This window comes from Acyrthosiphon pisum, chromosome A2, assembly GCF_005508785.2.
Source record: "Acyrthosiphon pisum isolate AL4f chromosome A2, pea_aphid_22Mar2018_4r6ur, whole genome shotgun sequence".
Taxonomy (NCBI): Eukaryota; Metazoa; Arthropoda; class Insecta; order Hemiptera; family Aphididae; genus Acyrthosiphon; species Acyrthosiphon pisum.
The window spans coordinates 84,515,128-84,538,027 of NC_042495.1; the positions used below are offsets into that span (position 1 = coordinate 84,515,128).

The following is a 22,900-nucleotide window of genomic DNA, read 5'->3' on the forward strand; positions in this document are numbered from 1 at the left end:
TTATTTATAGTAAGTCTGCATCGAATCTGATGAAAGATTTTTTTCTACAGTGAATCGAAATCAATAAAAAAAAATTACCTATATACCTATTAGCTCCAAAACAAACGATCCACAATTAAATTCGCAACTCGTATTATTTATAAGTATGCGAAAAATAAATAACGGTGACATGGTTTTCAGGATATCAGTGCTTTAGCCCCCCCCCCCTCACCATTAGAAAATTGTGTATATTATTTGTATTGATTTTTATAATTTTTTAGTTTGTACGTCTTAAAACCCATAAATTTAAAATATAAATAAAATTGTTGCAACACTGAACAAATGTGCAACACTGAATTTAAAAAAAGTGGGTTGTAATAATTTGAAAAACAGAAGTTTGTATCTCCACTGGAGTACTGGACACTCCTTAAGTAGTACGAAAAATCTCAAGAATTGAAAATATTGTCCTCAAGTACTCTTTAGTCTCATGGCACGCTACTGTCACCCGTTTCAGCATTTTACGCCAACCCGCATTATGATATTATTATAATATTATATTTATTACGATTTTGTACGGACCCTTCAGCGCAGTGGTACATCGTTTGGAATCGATTTCACAATTTATTATATCATGAGTTCGCAAGTCATCACATCACGCTGGCCCCGCACGGTGGTCGGTTCGCCTGAAAAATAATCCCAGATAGTCAGAGTTGAATAATGATAAGAAATTATTATTGTTAACAGTTTAATTGATACAATTATAACAACTAATGAGAACAATAGTAATTAAAACGATTATCAATGTGACAATAAAGTGCAATTATTATATAATAATTTCGTAACAATTACACAGTTACACTTCCTGTCAATTGCGTCTCCGCTGTCTACCGGGTGATTTATGTTAATATGCTGGACATTCACTCATCTACGCTTTTCAAAATTTTTTTTTACATAATTTTAAATCTTTAAAAACATTTTTCTAAAAAAATTTATTTTTTATAGTTATAATTTTTTTAATGTTTAATGACAAGTGACAACATGCATTATTAATTCCTTATTCCAATGCAGAATATTTTAGTTCTTCGGTGTATAAAAATCGAATTTTTAACGAGCAATTTAAAAATATTTAAAATTAAGATAAGCAGAGTGTTGTATAGTCTGGAGTACCACGAAAATTATGATCCACTACTTCGATCTTCTAAACTTTAGATACTTAAAAATTATAACTTATAAACTATCACTTGTTCTGAATTTAATTCTCATAAATCAAAATACTCCGATTAGAATTCATTCAAAAGAGTAAAAACTCAAAAATTATAACAATAAAAAGTAGAAAAATAATATAATTTTTATCATTGTACGACAATATTTAATATGAAATATAATTAAACAGAGACCAGAGTTAGATACAGCTACAAATACCAGGGTAGTAGATCTGCTGTATTGTAGGTTTCGAGTGAGTAGACGGACTCAAAAGTCAAAATGATGTGATAATACATCATAATGGACATTTGGTGGCAATGATAAATCACTGATATAGCTGCAAAAAACCGATGCTGTCATGCTGATCGGAAACTGTGTCAGCCTCTATTTCTAAGGACATTTTGCTATTTATTAAAACTATTGTTAATAATACCGAAGAATAAATTTAGTTTAATTTATTTTGTGGTAATACACTAATACAGTACCTACTTATTTTTCCGAAAAATATTGCTTATGTCTCTCTGTTATACAAAAACGTTGGTAAAAATAAAGATTTCGTAATTGTCATTACCATGGCAACCAATGTTAGAGTTCTTTTGTAAATTTAAAATAAATAGAAGGAGGATTCAGATATCAGATGAAATGCGCGCATTACGAAAAAAAACAATATAAAAAAAAATAAATGAAAAATCAGAGAAAAGAATATACGAAAATGTGCCAAGACTCAAGAGTCAAGAGTATCACGACTGCAAGAGATCAAAGAAACAAAAATTAGAGAAAGAACAAACAGCTGTGCTGAATATTAAAATATCGGTTAATATAGTATAATATACTATATTGTTTACATGCATCACTATTAAATAAAAACAAATCATAATTTTCTTATTATTATTAGACGATATACCCATTACTTACCAACTTTTATTGTTTATTTATTCGGTTATATAATTTAACATTTATTTTTATATTTTGACCATTTTGATACCACCGTCAAATAATACGATGATTATACATTGTAATTTCTGAATGAAAATCTTATAGGTAGTATTATAATAGAGGTACCTTATGTACAAACCGATAATTGAAACCGTTATAACTTATAATATTATAGGTGGGTAGGTAATAGGTATAGACGATCTCGGAAACAGGTCTAAAACTATAAACGATTATAAATTGGAAAGGTTTAGTGAAAAACAATGTGCCTGTAGTTGGCTGAAGTTAAATTACTATTATTAAAATATAGATTCGTAGTTTTATACGAAAATTTCACGATCAAATCATCCACATAGCCTAAAGTGTCAGCGAAAGTAACTATATATACTTTTCATTTTATTTCTCGCTTTTAATTCCCGTGCATTTTTGTTTTTTATGGTATAGGTAGGTAGACTCTGCAGTCTGTACAGCTATTAATTTATTAGAAAATCATTTAACTGTCCAATGTATATTATGCACTTCGCGCGCGACGGACACACGAAGTATTGCCGATCGGTTATTATATTTGTAACTAGGTACTCGGACAAAAAAAAATATAGACGTGTATGATTATAGTATTATTATTATGCATAGAACATATATAGGTACGCGCATGACTTATAATTACAGTGCAATAGGTACGTACTACGTAGGTATACGGTATACGGTATAGGTGCATAAACATAACGTTAGCTAGTCTACTGTCTACTATAACGGTTATAAATACTATCTCTCAGACGTGATTCGACATTCGACTCGATAGTCTATAAAATTAATAGGTACCTAACAATAAAAATGAAATTCAAGTTTACAAACACATATTATATTTGTGTAAATTCCACACGTGTACCGTTATTGAATTGCGAATTAAACGGGTGACTGAGTTACAGAAATTATTTACGTTGTGTTTGACTTATCATTATGGTACATTGGTACCTAAGCGTTTAAACGGTTGGAATTTTATCAGTTGGAATAGTAGGTACGTCATTACAGTGCAGTGAAACCTTAGCCCTTAGCAATGTCACATGAAAAATCCCATTGGAATTCAATTGTTAAAAAATAATTATTTATTTTCAATACATATAAAAAAGTGGCAGTAATGGGGGAAGGGGGATGTCATCACTCGAGTCATGGTCCAACCCTCCACTCCTCTCTCAGATTTTTTGAGAATTAATTCTTTTCCTCATTCGTACCTCTTATATTTTATAAAAGATGGATCTAGTTTTTTTGTATCTTTAAAAATATAATTAATTTTTTTCTTATGAAAATATTTGCCATTCTAAAATTGTAACATTTTACACCGAAATTCTGTAGACTTCTAACCGATGCGGTACTTTGTCGCAGCTAAACATATAATTTTACAATTTCTACAATAGTATAATAGATTATAACTAATCATTAATAACTGAGATAAATAACAGCAGAACACGATGCCGATAACAGAACTGTACTGGAACTCATGAAAACGCAAAATCTAGGAATTAACTGGTTTAGTTCTATCTCACCTCCCAAATTATTTTGATCCACATCGACCATTGAAGTGTAAAATGGCACGCCTTATATATAGCACGTTGATTAATTTATCTAAATTGAATTATAATATATAGGTACTAGGTAGGTACCTCAACGTGGATTGGTCATTGATCTACCATAAGACAATTTACCTACCTATTATATTGAAATCATTATTTTTCAGTCTCGAGTGTTGGCCCTTGAATATTTAATGCGGTTTATTATTAAACATTTTTATGTGAATACCATCGTCCATCATATTGCAAAATATTGTATTATTTTTAATATTAAGTAATGTTATTGAGAAATAATATTAAATCGCTATTCGATTTAATGCCAAGAGTATAATTATTGAATATTTGTCTGGGGTTCCGGATAATAGAAAAAATACTTATATCTACATTAACAACTTGTTGTCTACATCATTAAGTGAAAATGTATTTTTTATTGGATCAGATAATTGGTGAAAACTTTCACAGAATAAAAATAGATTCGTACAATTATTAGAAATTGTTTTCGTATATACGCATAGTTATTGAAAGCCATTAAATTTATTGAAAATAATATACATATTTATAAAACAATACATAGGATGTAGAATCATCCCCTTTATATTCATCAATAATGCAGTTATTTAAAATCTGCTTTTTTGGAGTTTTTAAATATATTTGAGGACTATCACTTGAGAAATATACTTTGAAATATTTTCGAATTCTTGAGATTTTTTGTTCTAATTAAGGAGTCTCATGTTGGGATGGAAACTTCTGTTTTTCAAATTGCAACCACTATTTTTACTGTAAATTATTTTTTGAAAACTGTTGATGTATCTAAACCAAAAAAATCAAACAACTAGTTTTTGAATTATATAACTTTGTGTACTAAGAATGATAGGTCCATGATAAGGGGATGGAAAGATATGGGGACTACGATGACTTGAACATTTTAGTAATTAATATTAGTCTATCAATATTTATAATTTATAAATATGGTCCGAGTATAATAAATACTAGATCCAAAGTTACATATACTTTTAACCCATTTTTAAGAACTATTATAGGTACTTTGTAAATGCATTTAAATAACTGAGACTCGTTCGAATTTTGATTTTAATATGCCAACATTTTCAAAAAAAAATATTTGTTGATTAATTTACAGTAGAGAGGGGGGAGGTTATTATTTAAAATTACAAGTTTGTATCGCCACAGGACACTCCTTAAGTTGTACAAAAATCTCAACAATTTATAGAATAGTCCTTATGATATAGTATAGTATTATACTATTTACTGTGACACGTCAATTTGAATATGTTGTGTGGGTATCAAATGCTGACCTAATCTTTTGGTTTTCATTTTAATAACAGTTTATTCATTTATAATTCATTATTGCGAACAACTTACATTTTTAGTTATTTCTATAACCGCTATACCTAATATGATTTATCAGAATCACAATATGTTTGTGTATCATTACAACTGCAGTTTTACGGCTGTATTTCTGCTGGTACGGTGATACCATGAACGAGTATAATAGCCCTGCAATAACTAATAAAATAATTACTAATAATACAATTAAGAAAGTTGTTTTTGGAAATATTTTTCGAATCATATACAATTAAACAGTCTAACAAACCACATAATATTATGCCAACATTTTTTAATCGACTTCTATTATTTATTAGCTTAAATATACTGCTGCATGGTCGTCGTAACTTTAGAATTTTAGATGTACCGATTACAGATGTATCAATTCAATATTGATTAATGATGGTGACTGATGAGTTATGATGACTATTGACAATAAACTTACCATACATAACATCATATAATGTTACATTACAATACAATAAGTCTTGTCAACTATAAATTTCGATACTTTGTATAAAATACTATTGTTCTATATAGTAAACGTAAGCTATTAACATTCAATAAAAGTATAAAACTTGACAAGGTACCCGATCAAACCAAAAATTAAACTTGATTTTTCGCAGCTATATTTTAAATAAAAAAATTTAAAACGTATATAGCCGCAGCAGCAATCAAGAGACTAAACCTATAGGTACGTACCTACATGTCGATTCGTGTGTACAATTGTCCGGAACGTCGATTGAAACGTAATTTTATTTCATCAATACCTACACGCTGATTGGTGTATGTCTTGTGAATAAATTAAGCGAACAACACGTTGAAAACGAAATCGACTTTCGTTCGGGCCGCCTCTCCGTATGGCGTCCCATGGCAGCGGGGACACCTTTTATAAAAGACTGCAACCCGACGCAACGATCATCACACGTGCTGTAGCCCCTGCAAAATGAGGTAAGTTCCGCCGACCAAATCGCGAACGGTTCTGGTGTTTTATTTCGATTTTTATATCAGTGGCGCCATAAAATAGACTAATATTATGATGATGAATGTGATTTTATTTTAGAACTACTTTATCGCGGCTCGTGTTTCTGGCGGCCCTGTTGGCTCAGGGATATGGTTGGAGATCGGACAGCGATGAGTGCGCTCTGCCTCTAAAACACTTCAAGTACATACCGTGAGTATAACAACATTTTCAAAGTTTTTAACTCCTTTAGCACGTTGTAGGTACGACATATGGTTTAGAATGTGCTCCATGATGAAATGTTATTGTCTGCTTGGCCTTGTGAATGGTTAAAATTCGTATATGATGGAATAACTAATTATTATTAAGCTTGATAAATAGTAGGTACCTAAATGTCCTAAATATATTTGGTCAAATTTTTAATACAACTTTAATTACAGTTAAAAATAAACGATTTCATATTTTAATCATGCCAAGCGAAACAAATACATTTATTTAGGTCTTTTTTCAATATTAAATAATATTTAAGAGATACTATATTTGGATTATTATTTGCATGTTCTTACTTATTACACATCCGGTGGATATTGAAATATTAATCATTAAATTATCGTTAAATATTGCATATAAAATAATACTAAACCTAACTATTAATAGGTATTATTTTTCTAACACGAAACATTTTTATTTTATAAATTGTTCATGTGTTTATTTGCATACAGTATCAAATGTCAATGTAACATTAATCTTCGATTTAAGTGAACAGATAATTAAACATTATTCTATTTGGTACATACTAATTATGATACATTATCTGATTTATCGAACATATTATATTATTATACAATATAATAATAAAGGTAACTGGTATTTGGTAATTTTTTATGTTATTAATTACTTATCTTTTAAAATAATGAAAATGCCGTTTCTTCAAATTGGATAATATTTATTTTTTCTTATATTTACTATAAAATAAAGTTTGTAATAACAATGTGACTCAATTTAAGTTTAGCTGATCAAACTTACATTATTTTATAGTATTAGTAGTTTTTTTTTCATTATTTTAAATAAAACTACGGCTCAGGTATGGTTTTTGTTTTTCACATAAGTACTTAGGTACCTATTTGTTATAAAATAAACATTTAAAAAACGTTATATTTTAAATTGGGTATGTTATAATTACGCTTGTAATCTAAAATACAAAGCCACAGCAGTAACCGTGCTTATATATTATAAAAAAAATTTAATTTAATATATTTTACACTTTAATAGGTAGTAAAGATTTAATAGGTAATAAATAACCCTTAAGAAGCATGGACTTTCTCGATGGACCAACCTATTAATACGAAGAAAATATAAACTTAACAGATTACAGTCGAAGTTAAAGATAACGGTTTCCTAGTTTCTAATACTTTCAATCATTTAACTATAATAATGCCATTTTATTACGTACAATTATTGAATCATAATTATTTTTTATGTGCAGGTCTATTATGTAGGTATAGGCGTAATTAACATTCAAAGAGATTAATTTAAAGCTATGTAATCCATACTAAAATAAAGCTCGAGGACCTTTACTCTTTAGGCACTCTGTTTTAAGGCATTATTTGTCGTCGTTCTAAATGTTTATATATTATAATAAAGTATTGTATAATAAATTGTGTAGATAATATAATATTATAATATTTGTATTGATTATTCAATAAACAAAATTACATTTTTCACAATTCGTCTTATAATAGTCATGTGGTCACATGACTTGTGACTTTTTAAATAAACAACTATTTAATTTAAGTATATCGATTATACAAAAAAAATTATCAAACGGGAGAAAGTTAAAGCGCATTTCACTTATTGGGAACCCCTTGCGACATTGATCTGTTGTGATTTCGCTAAATGTATTTAAGAAAAAACTGCAAACTCATCCCGTTTAATTTCAAAACAAAGTCGATTAACAACAATTAAATTCGAAAATAATTACAAATTGGTACTGTTTTGTACATTGTGCTAATCGGTAATCTAAAACAATAGAGATTTTTTTGGAGATTTCCGTAATCATATAATATCAAATGATAGTTCAGAGCGAGAAGAGTTAGAAATTTTCTTTCGAACTTGAGACGGAAAAGAGAAAGTTCTTTAAAATATTCGGGGCATTTTTTATTTTTTTTTATTATAAATCAAGGATATCGGATATCTGTCTGTTATTGATTTTTACATATGCTTTTGCCTTTTGCGGTGTTTCTTTTCAAAACATTATATTACATTTTCATTATCTTATTTTTAAATGATTTTAATCTTATCTCAGGAATTAAATTAAATATAGTATATTGAGTTTGATTTCGTATACTTAAATGTTAATTTTAACTTTACAACTTTATATTTTATATGACTTTTCTAAAATATTTCATCGTTTTTTTTTTAAATATATATATATATATATCATAATCAGCAATTATTATAATTGAAGTTAAGGTTTAGTATAATACTGTCTTATATTACAGACCAACTGGTTATGGCGAAAAATGTATATCGTATACCAATGTTTCCGAAGCTTTCCATGAAGCATGCAGAGGAGTATTGGGCATAGAGCCTGGAACCAACGATCTAACGGACATTCAGTTGGATAATTTAGGCGATGTAATTCAAGAAACAACGAGAATTTTATGCGAATGGTCAGTGCTTAACATTTATTTATAATATTAAGATAAATAGTTTTTACCATTTTACATTTATTTCATTATTTAATATAATTTATATTAAATCACTTTCGTCGATATTATTATAATACAAAATATTATACTAATGCGTATAGCATACCAATGAATACTGTCATAAAGTTGTTAAGCTTATAACATTATCTTAAAATAAATTAAAGGTAAGTATTACTGACTAGTGACTACTGTAGATACTATAGTAAATAGTAATTTAAAATAATATCTTAAAATCTAGTACTTATGTAGCTATTCCGATATTACTATAATAATAATAGATTGATAAATATTATACATTTATACACAGTGGTCCACAAAGCATAGGTACTCACCCCTATTCTTCCTTTAATAATGAATTGATTCAAATACTGATTTCTTGGAATTTTTTTAAGATAATTTTATGGTTATGATAAATAATTATTTGAAAATATTAGTAATTTATATAATCTATCGACATTTTAAAATTTGTTAAAATTTTCCTATACCTAGTGTTTATTTATAGTATTAAAAATAGGTCTAATATTGCCTACATATTATATATTTGTAGAACCATTTTTAAGGACTATAATTATCCTTAGCATATTCGTTTTAATCAGCAACTACTAATTTGAATTTTGATTTATATACATCAACGTTTTTAAAACAAGTCACCTGATTGACAATTAAAGTAAAAAGGTATTATATGTATAATTGTATAAAAATAGGTTTGTATTAGGGCCTTCTTGAGTGGAATAAAAATGGTACCTATAGGTTAAAGTTGTAAGAATCAAAATTTGAATAAATTTATTAAAAACGAAAAACTGGGAGTGTGTTTGGTGAATCACTCGGTAAACTGCGTTCATTAATTTTGAAACTATTAAAAACACAACTTTTGGTTTAGGTTTGGGCTAACAAAAGATCAAGTGCGAAGTCTATTACCAATTATAAATACGGAAAACACTGATATTGGAGCATACTGTCCGAAAGAGCTAAAAACGTATCCGGGAAATGATTGTGGAGACGGAATCGGGTTCCGTTCGATCGACGGGAGATGTAATAACTTTGTTCATCCACATTGGGGCGCTGCGAAATTACCTTTTAAAAGACTTCTACCACCCGATTATGGTGACGGTAAGTTTTTTATCGATAAATTATGTTTAAATCTCTCGTAAGTGTTGATGTTCGCAACGCAGTATCTAATCGCAGTTAAACTTAAAAAAAACAACATCATAACAATTATAGTTATTATTTGTATTATTATTATTATTATTATTAACGAAATCTTCCGCATATTCAGGTATCAAGTCGATCAGGACGAGCATAACCGGATTTCCGTTACCCAATCCTAGGTCCGTTTCTGCCCGCGTGCACAAAGACATAGCTAGACCACATCGCACTGATATAACGTTTTTGTTTGCCGCCTTTGGACAGCTCATCGACCACGATCTCACTCTCACTGCGGAAACCAAAGGTATATTTCGCGATTTAAACGTACGCACCACTATTTCAGAAATATGCAGGGTTGTATAATCAAATATATATTTTATACGTTCCATCAAAATGTGCTTTCACATTACTGCAGACCCGATCACCAGACAAGAGATCAAATGTTGTTCGGGAGCCAACAATCCGTATTGCATACCGATCAACGTGCCGATCGACGATCAGTTTTTTGTGGGCAGTCATCGTCAGAGGTGCATCGACATGATAAGATCACTGGCCGGCGTCAGTACCGATTGTCCTCTAGGTAATCGATTTAATATACAATAGTAATAATTTATTACTAATAAATATTAATTAAGGATAGGGCCTTATATAGGGGTTTATCTTTAGGGCATGTCTTCTATAATATTAATGTTCAAAACATAATATTATAGCTTAGTGATATATAAATGTATTTCATAATACACCAGGGGAGTATATATAGTAAATTTATTTTCCATATTTCGCATAATATCATTGAGTAATGAGTATATATTATATATATTTATATAATATATATACTCAATGATAATGTTCAACTTTTTTCTGCTGTTGGTGGTAACAATATTTTGTTATATTTACATTTTCAGTGCATATTTCACACTTAATTTTATGTTGGCATTTAATTTTTTCTATTGAACAAATAAATTAAACACATACCTGAAAGAATAATCGATTTATAAATCTATTATCTATACTAATTGAAATTATGAACCACCGATATTATTCTATTATCTACACACAGACTCCATAGCTATATATTGATTCATATATGACAATATGGGTCCAAGGTACTTTAGTTGGCCTGTGTTAGTCCGTCGATCTTATGTTCTTTAATCGTTATGGTCAATGCGTAGACTAAGTGTTATAAGTTTATAACTGTACGTTCTAGTTTAAACCAACTTTAGTAAATATTTAACATTTGAAGTTTATAACAACATACATATATGTATACTATATATTTTCTACTTTAGTAATAAAAATATTTTTCTTTGAAAAATATAGGTACCTACTGCAAAATATTTCAGTTTTCTATTCATATTTTAAGACCATGTTTAGGGCATAAAAAAATTTCATACCATTACAATGTTTTTTAGGGTATGAATAATCCCTATAGTCTAAGTAATTTTCAGGATTCTTTCGTATTTCACGAACGATTTAGAATACGCATAGGTACTAGGTATCTATATCATATAAATGTATAACCTACATCAACTATTATCATGATTTTCTATACCATGGTCATACTATGATATATCAATATACCGCATGTATTTGTACATAATACGCGAATGAAGATGGCGGTTCTATTTTAGATTTAGGTATATACGTTATTTTTCTGCACTATACACACAACTAATTGTTTTATTTCGAACGAACGTTTTGCGATATAAAATTAAAAAATAAAAGGACGTAAATTATTATTATCACTCGAATTTAACACAAGTTCTGTAGTCTGTAACGAGTTATTTCTCTCTTTCGATATATTAATTAAAACGACGACAATAAGTCGATAACATAGTTTGACCACAACCATATACCTAATAAATATTAATAATTTACGGACGAATGCAAAAAAAAAAAGGCGATACTTACTTTTTATGTGGGGCGAAAAGGTGATAAAAAAAATCGCGCACTCGACGGCGAGAATCCAAATACACAAAATTCTTATTCTTTATTAATATAATTATTATTATTTATTTAACACACGGAGAGAAACCGATAGAAACGACAAATTAAATTTTATGGAAACAAAATTAGGACGCGTGTTAAAATTTGTTTAACTCTAAAACCACCACTGAGCTTACGACGGATAACCTTGGGGGTGGTCGGAAAGGGATGAAGTCGCGTGTTGACACCGTCGGCGGTCGTGTAGTCACACACTCACGTATATACCAGTGATCGTTTTGTTTTGTGTGAGGTAGGTGAAGGAAGTAAGGTATTGCCTCACCTATAATTTTCATAAAATAAAATATTATTTTTTTTAATGTCTTATAGGTATAAATGTCAGAGTGCCACCAGAATTATAATAAATATAGACATAATATAATATAGTATATTATACTCATTACCTCGTCTAGTTATAGACCTAATATTTATAGAGCCTTCAATTTCCTATACGTTTATGATATATCATTTAAACTGTACAATCTGTATATGCGTATAAATGACGTGTCTAATAATAATAATATCGATAGTAAAATAACAGTAATTCTTGTTTTGCATACGTATTTCTAAAAATCCACACACAAACAAACTGTAGAACCGAATCAAGTTCATATGACCTGTGGTAATTCTAGAATATTGTTAACATACGATACCTATTTTATTTTTGTATTGTATTATACGGTATTCTACTATTATATGGTATAAAATCTTAAATTATCAACAAAGGTTATAAAACTAATAATGGCCGATTTCATAATGTCTTCATAATTTCGGAAAATATTTTGAATACAACAATAATTCAAGAATTATTTAAATTAATATTTAAAGTCAAGATACTAACCCTGATATACCTATATATAGTGACTAGCAATAATTTTAATTGTGAAGAATGAAGTTTAAATTCACGCAGTAAACTATATATTCTTAAATATCAAATTAATTTTCTAATAATATTAACAAATAGTTTTTTTTCTTAACACCGGTATAAAATAATTTTACACATATGTATATAATAGATACCCACTCATAACACTAAGGGATACAAGGGTTACACGCGCTCGAGCGGGCTAAAGAAAAGTGGGCTCAAATAAACCCGTCACCCGAGGTAGTTTTAGGGTAAAAAGAGTCACCCGCTGCGTTCAAACGGTCGAGGCCCTCTAAAACCGATACCCGCACAATGCACCATAACAGGCGAATAACCACCACCACAACTACGGGACACGGGTAGTGCGAACCGTGAGCGGCTGCCGACTGGGACCCTGGTACCGGAGACCTTTTCGCAGGGTTTGACGGTCGGCGGCGGCGGCGCCGAACCACCCCCGGTAGCCGTCTGCGCATGGAGCCCTGTTGCCGGCGGGCGGATGCAGTCCCTTTTGGCGAATGCGTGGCGACGACGGACCCTCGTCGGAAGGTCACGGACGGTCAACGACGCGATGACGTGCAACCGCGGTGAATTCGCCAAACGGACCCCGATCGCCTGCACCGGCTGCGACCCTAGTAGGCCAAGACGCCCTTTCGGCGGTGTTTTGCGATGGTGCAACATTTAACATTTCGCTCGCGTTTCTTAAACACGCAAACGCGAGCGGGCGCGCGCGCACGCACAATGCAAGACGACCGCGCGCAGACGTTGTCGACCGGTCGCGCGTCTTCCCGTCCCACCCCGTTGTCGTCGGCTCCGTTATTAATTTTCCGGACCGATAGATTTTATTTACGTTTTTTTTTTGCGCCCCTTCGTGACGTCACCGCCGATTACCGTGCAGTGCGAGTGAGGGAGAGAGAGGTGAGTGAGTAAGTGAGTGACAGAGAGAAAGTGAGTATTTGAGCAAGAGGGAGAGTGAACGAGAGAGAAAGAGAGAGTGATTGAGTGAGAGAGGGTGAGAGAGTGGGTGGGTGTGAAGAGAGAACGATCGAGGACGCCCCCTCACCCATCTGCTAACCGACCGAACCCCTGCGACGAGAACAAATCGGGTTCCTCCCCACCCCTCCCACCCGTTGCGAAAAGGGATTGGCAATCGTACGCGGTCCCGTCGAGCAGCGCCTCCGGTCGTTAATCGTTTCGTCCGTCGTTCCACAATAATAATACGGCGAATAAAATCGTACCACCTGCGCACTATAGACTCGAAGACTGTATATACGAGAATATTGTATTATTACAGTATTAAAATTATTATTTATTATTCGATGCATCCTCGACAAAGACCACAAACCGATTATTTCGGGAAACTTTTTCTCCAACTACCTACATTTCGAAACTAACATCATATTATAAATGTCATTGTTGAAAAAAATATGCGCTATATTTGGGTTTAAAATTATATAGATATTATATTATATTCTACACGGATATCTTAGATGAAACGGGGACGTTATGTTGGTTTATGAGTTGGACGATTATTGGCGTCTCATTATTGTGTAATGGATAATTAAACGACAGTCGACTCGGGCGACTATACGGCTTACACGTTTGCCAAAATTCCTAAATATAATTATTGTTGTTATATTGGTTGAGTATGAGAATATTGAATAAAAATATAATACAATACATTTAGAGTATAATATTGTCGGTAATCCACCGTTTTTTTAATTCTTACGCGGTTCTTTAAAATACGTATCATAAACTACGGTGTGATCTATTTAACGTAAAACATTCGTTATTTCAGAAAATAATAACTTTTTTAATTTATTTCTTTTACATCGTTTTAATTCATTATAAAAGAACAATTTTGGAAACATTTTTTGAATTTTTACTTTTTTGAACAATAACGTACATTTTAAATTTCACATATTTCAAAAATTTCGGACGAGCAATTTTGTTAGTTGTGAGTTCAAAGTTTAGACGAGCGAAGTATAATAATTAATAACTATGATAAGTGATAACTATGTATGTAGTTCCAAATCCGTAATGTCTGAGATCGCCGGCCACGATGTGTTGGTTTTTTAAACAGAGTTCTCAATGTCAAAATATTATTTAACACATTTGGAATACACTTGGTATTATTATTATCATTATTATTATTATTATTATTATTATTATTATGATAGCCAATATGGGTACGTGTTATTATACAATTAAACAGGGCAGGACATATTGTTTCGTAGGTATATTATATATTTATATTATTATTACGCGCACTTAATTTCAACGTAGGTACAGAAATGAGAATAATATGGTTTTTAGCGGCCGGTCGATTGCTGGCACACAAGTATTATTGAGTGTGACTGATATAGTCGACAACATTTAATGATCGCAGAACAATAAAATTATCACGTATTTTCAGCGTAATTTTTCGGTTTCGTGCAAGAAAATTTGCCTGTTATAATTTTATATTATACGATTGTTAATAAAACTCAAAATATAACGTAGCTAATGCAGTCTCTTAAATCGAATGGTAAAATTATAATCCGGACAACTGATTCAAAATATATATTGGTAGGTACCGAGATACAGAGAAAACACGAGTAGGCAGGTAGCTAATATTAACCAATCTCAAAATGAAATGGCAAACATTTTGCATATTTGTGATAAAAATGATAATATTGTTTAACCGGGACTAAGGGTTTTGAATGCGAGCTGATCGTTTTCAAATGAAATTTAATTATATTATTGATTACCTAACAATTCAAATAATACTGAAATGTTCGTTTCCAGATGTCAATGGTTATCAATTATTACATTATAGTCGATCGTTATAAATCGACATAACTTCCTTTGACTATTAGTACAAAAATGTATAGTAATATTATGTAGGTATAAACTATAAATGTATAATATAATATAATATATGTTATTTTTATACATATTTTATACATTTTATTTATTATTAGCTGTATAATATTAGTATATATATATACTAAGATCTTTGTACGGATTATAATTAAACTATCTTTCTATTGGTTTCCGTCTTACAGCAACCTGATATGTCAGTTGAAAAAATAAGCTCGTGCACCCCAAAAGTCTTGAGAAATCTATTGATATATTATGATATAGTTATGACTTAGGTATATATTATATTGAAAACGGTCTGGTAGTTGTTGAGTCTATAGAGGACAAACAATAATAACTAATAAGAATTATTCATTATATATATTTTATAGATTATTATTATTTGTAGGTCCCCGTGTCCAGACCAACGCTTTGACATCGCCAATAGACGCCAACTTCATATACGGTTCCAACGAAAATCTGGCAAATAAACTCCGGTCGTTCGAGGGTGGAAAATTAACCATGGTCCCGGTACTGGCGGGTAACCGGCTCAAGCCAATATTGCCTCCAAAGAAGGATCAACCGGACGACGGATGCATCAGACCTCACCCGGACCTTTATTGTTTCCTGGCCGGTATATATTATCATATTTTATTATTAACTTTCGGGTTGTATACGGTTTAAACAACGCTCGTTTTACTTGTATGCATATGTAGGTGACAATCGCGTGAACGAACAACTGGCTCTAGGCGTGCTCCACACGATTTTCACTCGAGAACACAACCGAATAGCCGACGAACTGTGCACGGTCAATCCACACTGGGACGACGAACGACTATATCAGGTAACGAATCTTAATTAATAAAAAATTTAATTAGTGTCATGCAATGCATTTACGTTCAAAAAAATAAACATATTTTAGGTACGCCAAGTCTATACAGAACATACACGTTTGAGGCGTTAAACTATCAGGGTTAAAATCTTTTACTTTATGAAATGTCAATATTACTACAATTTTATTTCGTTTGCGTAGTTTGTAATTAGGTACATCAATATCATACATACAGGGTACGCGTATAATAATAATATTGTCGTTTATTATTATAGCGGTGCCTGAGTGTGAAGATTACAATGATATAAATATCCAAAATTGTTTGTAGAAATTCGTTATTGATATCGACGTTCGCTTAGCAGAGTCTACTATAGTTATTTGTTATTAGTTATTACTAATAAACATTTAATATTTTGGTTATTGCTTATCCATTGTTTAGTGTCGTATATAGGCGGTACAGCTAATATACCTAGTTGCCAAAGTGTTATTTTTTGAATACTGAAGACCAGTGGCGTAGTCATGATTTATGAAGGGGGGATCAAAAAAAAACGAAATAGCCAAATTAAAGGGGAAAATTGGAAAATACCCCACCCTCTCCAATCTTTTTACTAAGGTAATAAAAAACCAATGGGGGGGTCTGACCCTCACGCCCCCCCCCCTTGTCTACGACCCTGCTGAAGACGATAATATAAGTTATAGATTAACACCGATGATCGATATCATGAGTATTTGAATGACCTTGGTTGGTCAAACTTGCTAACAATTTTAAAATCTGGGCGGTTTTGAACAAATTTAAAATATCGGTTAGTATAACCGATGGAAACCTTACACAAAGAAAAATATTCGTTTTCATGAGCCAGCATATCCCTGCGTTAAGCGTGAGCTCCTCTTAAAACTAAAAACTTGTAAATTAGCTTTGAGGTGCACAGTCTCGAGTGTAGGATTACCTATGTACCAAATTTCAGAATCACGAGTGTAAAAGACTTGACTGTGGTCGCTTATACACACACACACACACTGTATTCGCGACATATCACCACACGTTCTTTTCCTCCCAAAAATGTGTATTGAATTGCCTTTTATTAACATAGAAGATACAATACTATAATAACCACTGTGTCTTAGGTATTTAACAATCTATTTTTTTGGTGGATATAGCATAATCCACAACAATTTAGTTTTATTCAAGAAAAAAAAAATTTAAAAAGCGAATTTACCTAAAAGTCAAAATAAAATACCGTCCGCGATACGATATAATATGACGGCTCATCATATTATATTGTAATTATGTATATTATTTTTTGCGTGCGAGTATATTCACATTCGTTTCGTGCCGATATGCACGCCTTTACAGGAATCGCGAAAAATCGTGGGCGCGATAGTCCAGCACATTACTTACAACGAATTCCTGCCGAAGCTTTTGGGCAAGTTCACGATGAAAAAATACGGTTTGGAGCTCACAACACAAGGGTTTGGTAATAGCTACGACCCGGATGCGGACATCACGGTGCCGGCTGCATTCGGCGCCGCCGCCTTCCGGTTTGGTCACTCGCTGTTACCCGACGCCATGGAACGCTGGAGTTCCGGTCACAAGTTTTTGGGTTCCAGGCGGTTCAGCGAAATGTTCCAGCAACCATACGACCTGCACAAGCCCGGCTGGCTGGACCAGTATCTACTGGGCATGGTCAACCAAGCGTCCCAGGCCATGGACGACGCGGTGACGTCTCAAGTGAGTGCTAGACGGGTCAAACTTGTTTTTTTTTCTCGCCCCACGAATTTATGACATTTTTCTTCCACGATAGGTATAATATCATCAATAACATTATCATTAATTTATTAACATAAATACCCATACATATTTTCTGATAAAAATATTCTTATTAAATTAATTACCTATTTATTTCTAATATTTTTTGTAATTCGACGAATAAAATATTCAGGTAGGTAATAAGTAAGTAATGAAAATAAAACCATGTGGAGAATTATTAAAACAATTTAAAACTATGTGGAGAATTATTAAAACAATTAAATCGCTAAATAGTGTAAAATATTATGATTACAATCAAAGCTTAAAACTTTAAGTTCAAAATTAGATTAGATTTTTTGATCAGTAGTTTGCACAAGACGTGTCATAAAAATGTCATTATTCATTTAATCATGTGTACCTTACGTTCCATAAAATAATGTATAGGTTAAATAATAATGTATAGGTACCTAAATGATACTTAGATATTGAAAACTGATATTAAAATTTGTTTAAATAAATAAATATTATTAGATATAGATTCTACAATAAAATTATAAGCACCAATATTATTATAGGTTCAAAAAAATGTTTATATTTTTTTCTCCCGATTTTCTATAGCCACTTTTGTTACAATAAAATATATATTAATTTAATCGATAAGGTAATATTGTAATGTGTGTTATTGCGATTAACAAAACGTAAAATATTTTTTAACTATACCTTTATACCTACTTCAAACACTGATTTGTGGTTTGTTATCCGATTTTCTAATTCATGTACAAAACCTTGACTGTGGAATGTATGTAAATAGTTATTTGGGAATAATCTTTGACTGATAAGTCTTGTTAACTTGCGGATTATTTTTCTATACATTTGCTTGTCTACCTAAAATACTTTTTCAATTTCTGACATAGTTGGAGGTAAAACTGCAGTTAATAACAAAAATATATACTATTTATAAAAGTAGTACATATTATAACTGTACGTTCACAGCCCATTTTCATTTTTAACCACGGTAATCACGCCATGTTCACACGATAATGTCCAACTCAAAAATCTTGGTTGTACCGTATATACACATTAAAGAGAGATTACGGAGTCTTTGACCATCAATTTATCGATCGCACCAAAATATTTACCATATACACCGATACACGTTATTATCATAGATATTGACTGCACTGTCATGTTTTTTTTAACAATTTAAAAATACCTATTGAATAAGACATATTTAATTTATTTGTTTAAGTTGAAGGTTATAACATTTATTCAGTTACTAATGAACCGTTTTTATTTATTATATTTTTTTAATATCCTTATTGAATTGTGTTTTTTTCACATGTAATTATTTAGTAATTTGTTATCAAATCGTTATAACACATTTTTTTTAGTATAGCCAACGTGTCGTATAATAATGTGTGTATAATATTCAAAAATGTGTAACCGATAAATTGAAGTCAAAGACTGTATGATCTCCTTGTAATTTAAAATGTAAAATCGAGATATTTGAATGGGACATTTTCACTTGGTGTGATACTGTGATTACCCTACTGGCCTACTCATACGAAATATATACCAAATAATTTATTTGTGACGATTATGAATTTACTTACTCAGTTATTTCTGTTGTAGTACGATAAATTAACACTATACCAGATATCTATTATATTGTATATATCTATACGCTCGCAGACTAAAATAAAAATAATAATACAATCAATAATGTAAACGATATACGATAAGACATGGCCACAAACGAGATAGGTGGTTACCGTCAGCCATAACGTTATACGTCACGAGCTAGCGATTGTATAATATAATATTATACATAGATACACCATAATAACGTTGACTAATACCGCGGTTCTGTTTGACGGATGGCCCAGGTCACCAACCACCTGTTCCAGGAACCAGCCAACGATTACGGCAAGGACTTGGCGTCCATCAACATACAACGGGCCCGGGAACACGGGATACCCAGCTACTCGGCCTGGCGGCAATACTGCAAGCTACCGGCAATCAAGACATGGAGCTCGATGCTGACGGACATCAGCAACGCCACAGTGAAGGCGTACTACGACCTCTACACGACTCCGGAGGACGTGGACCTGTGGTCCGCGGGCGTGTCGGAAAGGTCAATCGACGACAGTATCGTTGGACCAACGTTCGGGTGCATCATAGCCAAGACGTTTAGCGATCTGAAAAAGGGCGACCGGTTCTGGTACGAGAACTCCGGTCTACCGAACTCGTTCACGCTAGGTAATAGTCCAATATGTTATAATACGTCATTATTTTATCGAATATAGGAAAAAATTCTACGGGAAAAAAGCCGCGGGAAACAAAACTGACTATTATTAATCTATAAAGATGTATTGCATTAAATTTCCAGTTTTTTAAATTGGATTAATAATTCTATATAATAATTGAGTCATACATTATAATCGTATACAATAGCCCTATATATAATGTAAACAAAAAAGATATTCGATTTTCGTGAGCCACCTTATATCCAATCTATAGTGGGGGAGGTCAGTAGTAAAAAAGAACAGGAAAAGGAATAATAGGTACCTATTATATTAGTGAATATGTTAAGACGCGAGCCACGGTTTGGCTATACGCCTGGTATATAGCTATCCTATAAATGTTGCAAAGAACACTTCTCAAATCTCGAGGAATGCAAAATTTGGTGCCAATCGCGGTTTAGTAGTTTCCAAGTCGCTATAAGTAGCCCCATACAAACGTACATTGATTATTATACATAAAATATAATATATAAATATATATAGATGACACTTGACAGTTTATATACCGTTATGTATTTTTCCAGAGCAATTGACGGAAATAAAAAAAATCAAATTATCGCGAGTGTTGTGTGACAACAGCGACAATATTGTAACAATTCAACCGTTCGCTTTGGAATTGCCGTCGCAACAAAAGTATGTTTTATTTTTTTTATAAATATCTTTTTAATTTTCATTTGTTTTGTATACCTTTAAAATTGATCGATCGAATTTTCAGGAACAACAGGGTTTCTTGTAAAGGACACATACTACCACAGATAGATTTATGGGCTTGGAAAGAATATACAGGCTGCTGTAGCAGCAGCATCAAAAAGAAAGTGAGTATTTTCTAAACACACGTCTTGTACGAATTTTGAAGTATTTTTAGCCATTATAAAAATATATATATTATAACACTGTGTTTCGCCCCATCTCATTAAAGGTACCAAACTTGAATAACCTAAATCCACAAATACACAAGGTTCAAATAAATGAATGGAACAAAGAGGACGATACTCTACATAAGTTCATCCAAGCAATAGCTGTTAACATATCGTCATCAAAACCTACAAACTCATGGAAATAAAAATAATATTAACTGTAATAACTATATAATTTATTATTTATTTATCATTTTAGTTTTAAGAATTTTTATTGTATATTGTTAAGTATTTAAAATATAAAATTGTCTAAGCCAATAAAAAAAAAAACAAGAAACATTCTAATAAAATGAAATGAAAACAATTTTTTAGTATTGTTAGAGTCCTACTGAATATATCCTAAAAACCTTTGAGATGTATTGTATATATTTCATATTTATGACATAACGGGGATAGTTTCTTTTTTAAGTTATGTTTAAGAAGTATACACGCACCCTCGTGACTGCTAAACCGAATAATTCGTCGAAAAGTGTTTGACGGACGAGTTATTCAAAAGCTTGCAAGACGCTTTCATGCGCGTCAATAAGTGCGAAAGACACCTTTCCTAACACAAAAATAAACTATCGTCTATCACTGCAAAATGACAATTTTACCATAAATCTACAGGGGGGAAAATCCATTGAAAAAAACAGCCCCTATTAGTACCTAATAATTATTATGTAAATGAAGAAGCCATAATGTAAACACTGCATTTACTTATAGAAGTTCTTGCAATGTGCATAAATGCATAATATTATCATACCCAGTCGATAGTCATAACTCATAAATAGATAAAAGTAAATAGTGGTTAAATCAAAAAATAAAAAGAACATCAATAACTATAATATTAATAAATGTTTACAAATTAAAATTAATCAAGGGCACTTTTTATACCAATGTTATGGCTTACTTATACGCATAAGATACGTATTATTAGGGCTGGTAATCTAATGCCATAAAAAAAACTTATTAAAATTAAAAAACACATGAAACATATTTTATGCAATAAGATGAGACTGGTTAACAATGCAAATTGCTTAATTGCACCAATATTCCAGCCCTACTTTCATTACAATATAATATTATACAGGTAATAGCAGCACTCTGCATTTTACATTCTTTACTGTGCGTGTTTTTTCCCCTGATAGGGATTAGGTTTCCGAGGATTTTTTTAGCTTCATAGGCATAACTAGGGACATTTTTCTGGGGGGCTAGAATTGTATCAGCAGCATAGGCCCTGATAATTAATATTTTAAACTAAAATATGACTAAAAACTGGTGGGGGGGGGGGGGGTTACGAAAACAACTGGGTGGGCAAGACTACCCACCCCCCAATTGCGTCTATGCTTATAGTCAGAAAATGTTTGGGTGTTAGTCGAGGGTGTTGGTGTAGGGCGAGTGTAATAATTTTGACCAAACAATTAATATAATAATTTCCGTTAGGGTGAATGTAAATTATTCTTAACTTCGTGAAAGATTTGCACTATAATGATGTTTATGTAGTTTTATATTATTAATTTTTTACTTTACATTAAGTACTATATTACAATATTTCTATACCAATGATATATTTTTAAAGTTAGGGTTCATT

The 22,900-nt window shown here is 31.6% G+C and overlaps 1 protein-coding gene across 1 annotated transcript; it reads left to right on the forward strand.

Annotated features, from left to right (window-relative positions):
- Positions 1 to 5,826: 5,826 nt before the first annotated feature.
- LOC100164660 (lactoperoxidase) lies at positions 5,827 to 21,538 on the forward strand. Its single transcript, XM_001948913.5, has 13 exons — positions 5,827 to 5,978; positions 6,091 to 6,201; positions 8,490 to 8,660; positions 9,580 to 9,809; positions 9,976 to 10,149; positions 10,261 to 10,425; positions 15,941 to 16,165; positions 16,248 to 16,375; positions 17,718 to 18,092; positions 19,997 to 20,369; positions 20,938 to 21,046; positions 21,129 to 21,228; positions 21,333 to 21,538. Exons 1-13 carry the CDS (start codon positions 5,974 to 5,976, stop codon positions 21,474 to 21,476), a joined length of 2,310 nt encoding a protein of 769 aa, XP_001948948.1. The 5' UTR covers positions 5,827 to 5,973; the 3' UTR covers positions 21,477 to 21,538.
- The last annotated feature ends 1,362 nt before the right edge of the window (positions 21,539 to 22,900 follow it).

What these genes read in the sequence shown, in the direction of transcription:
- LOC100164660 (XM_001948913.5), top strand. An exon ending in CAGTACCGATTGTCCTCTAG is followed by an intron (nt 10,426 to 15,940) that starts GTAATCGATTTA and finishes TATTATTTGTAG; the next exon opens with GTCCCCGTGTCCAGACCAAC. An exon ending in ACCGAACTCGTTCACGCTAG is followed by an intron (nt 20,370 to 20,937) that starts GTAATAGTCCAA and finishes GTATTTTTCCAG; the next exon opens with AGCAATTGACGGAAATAAAA.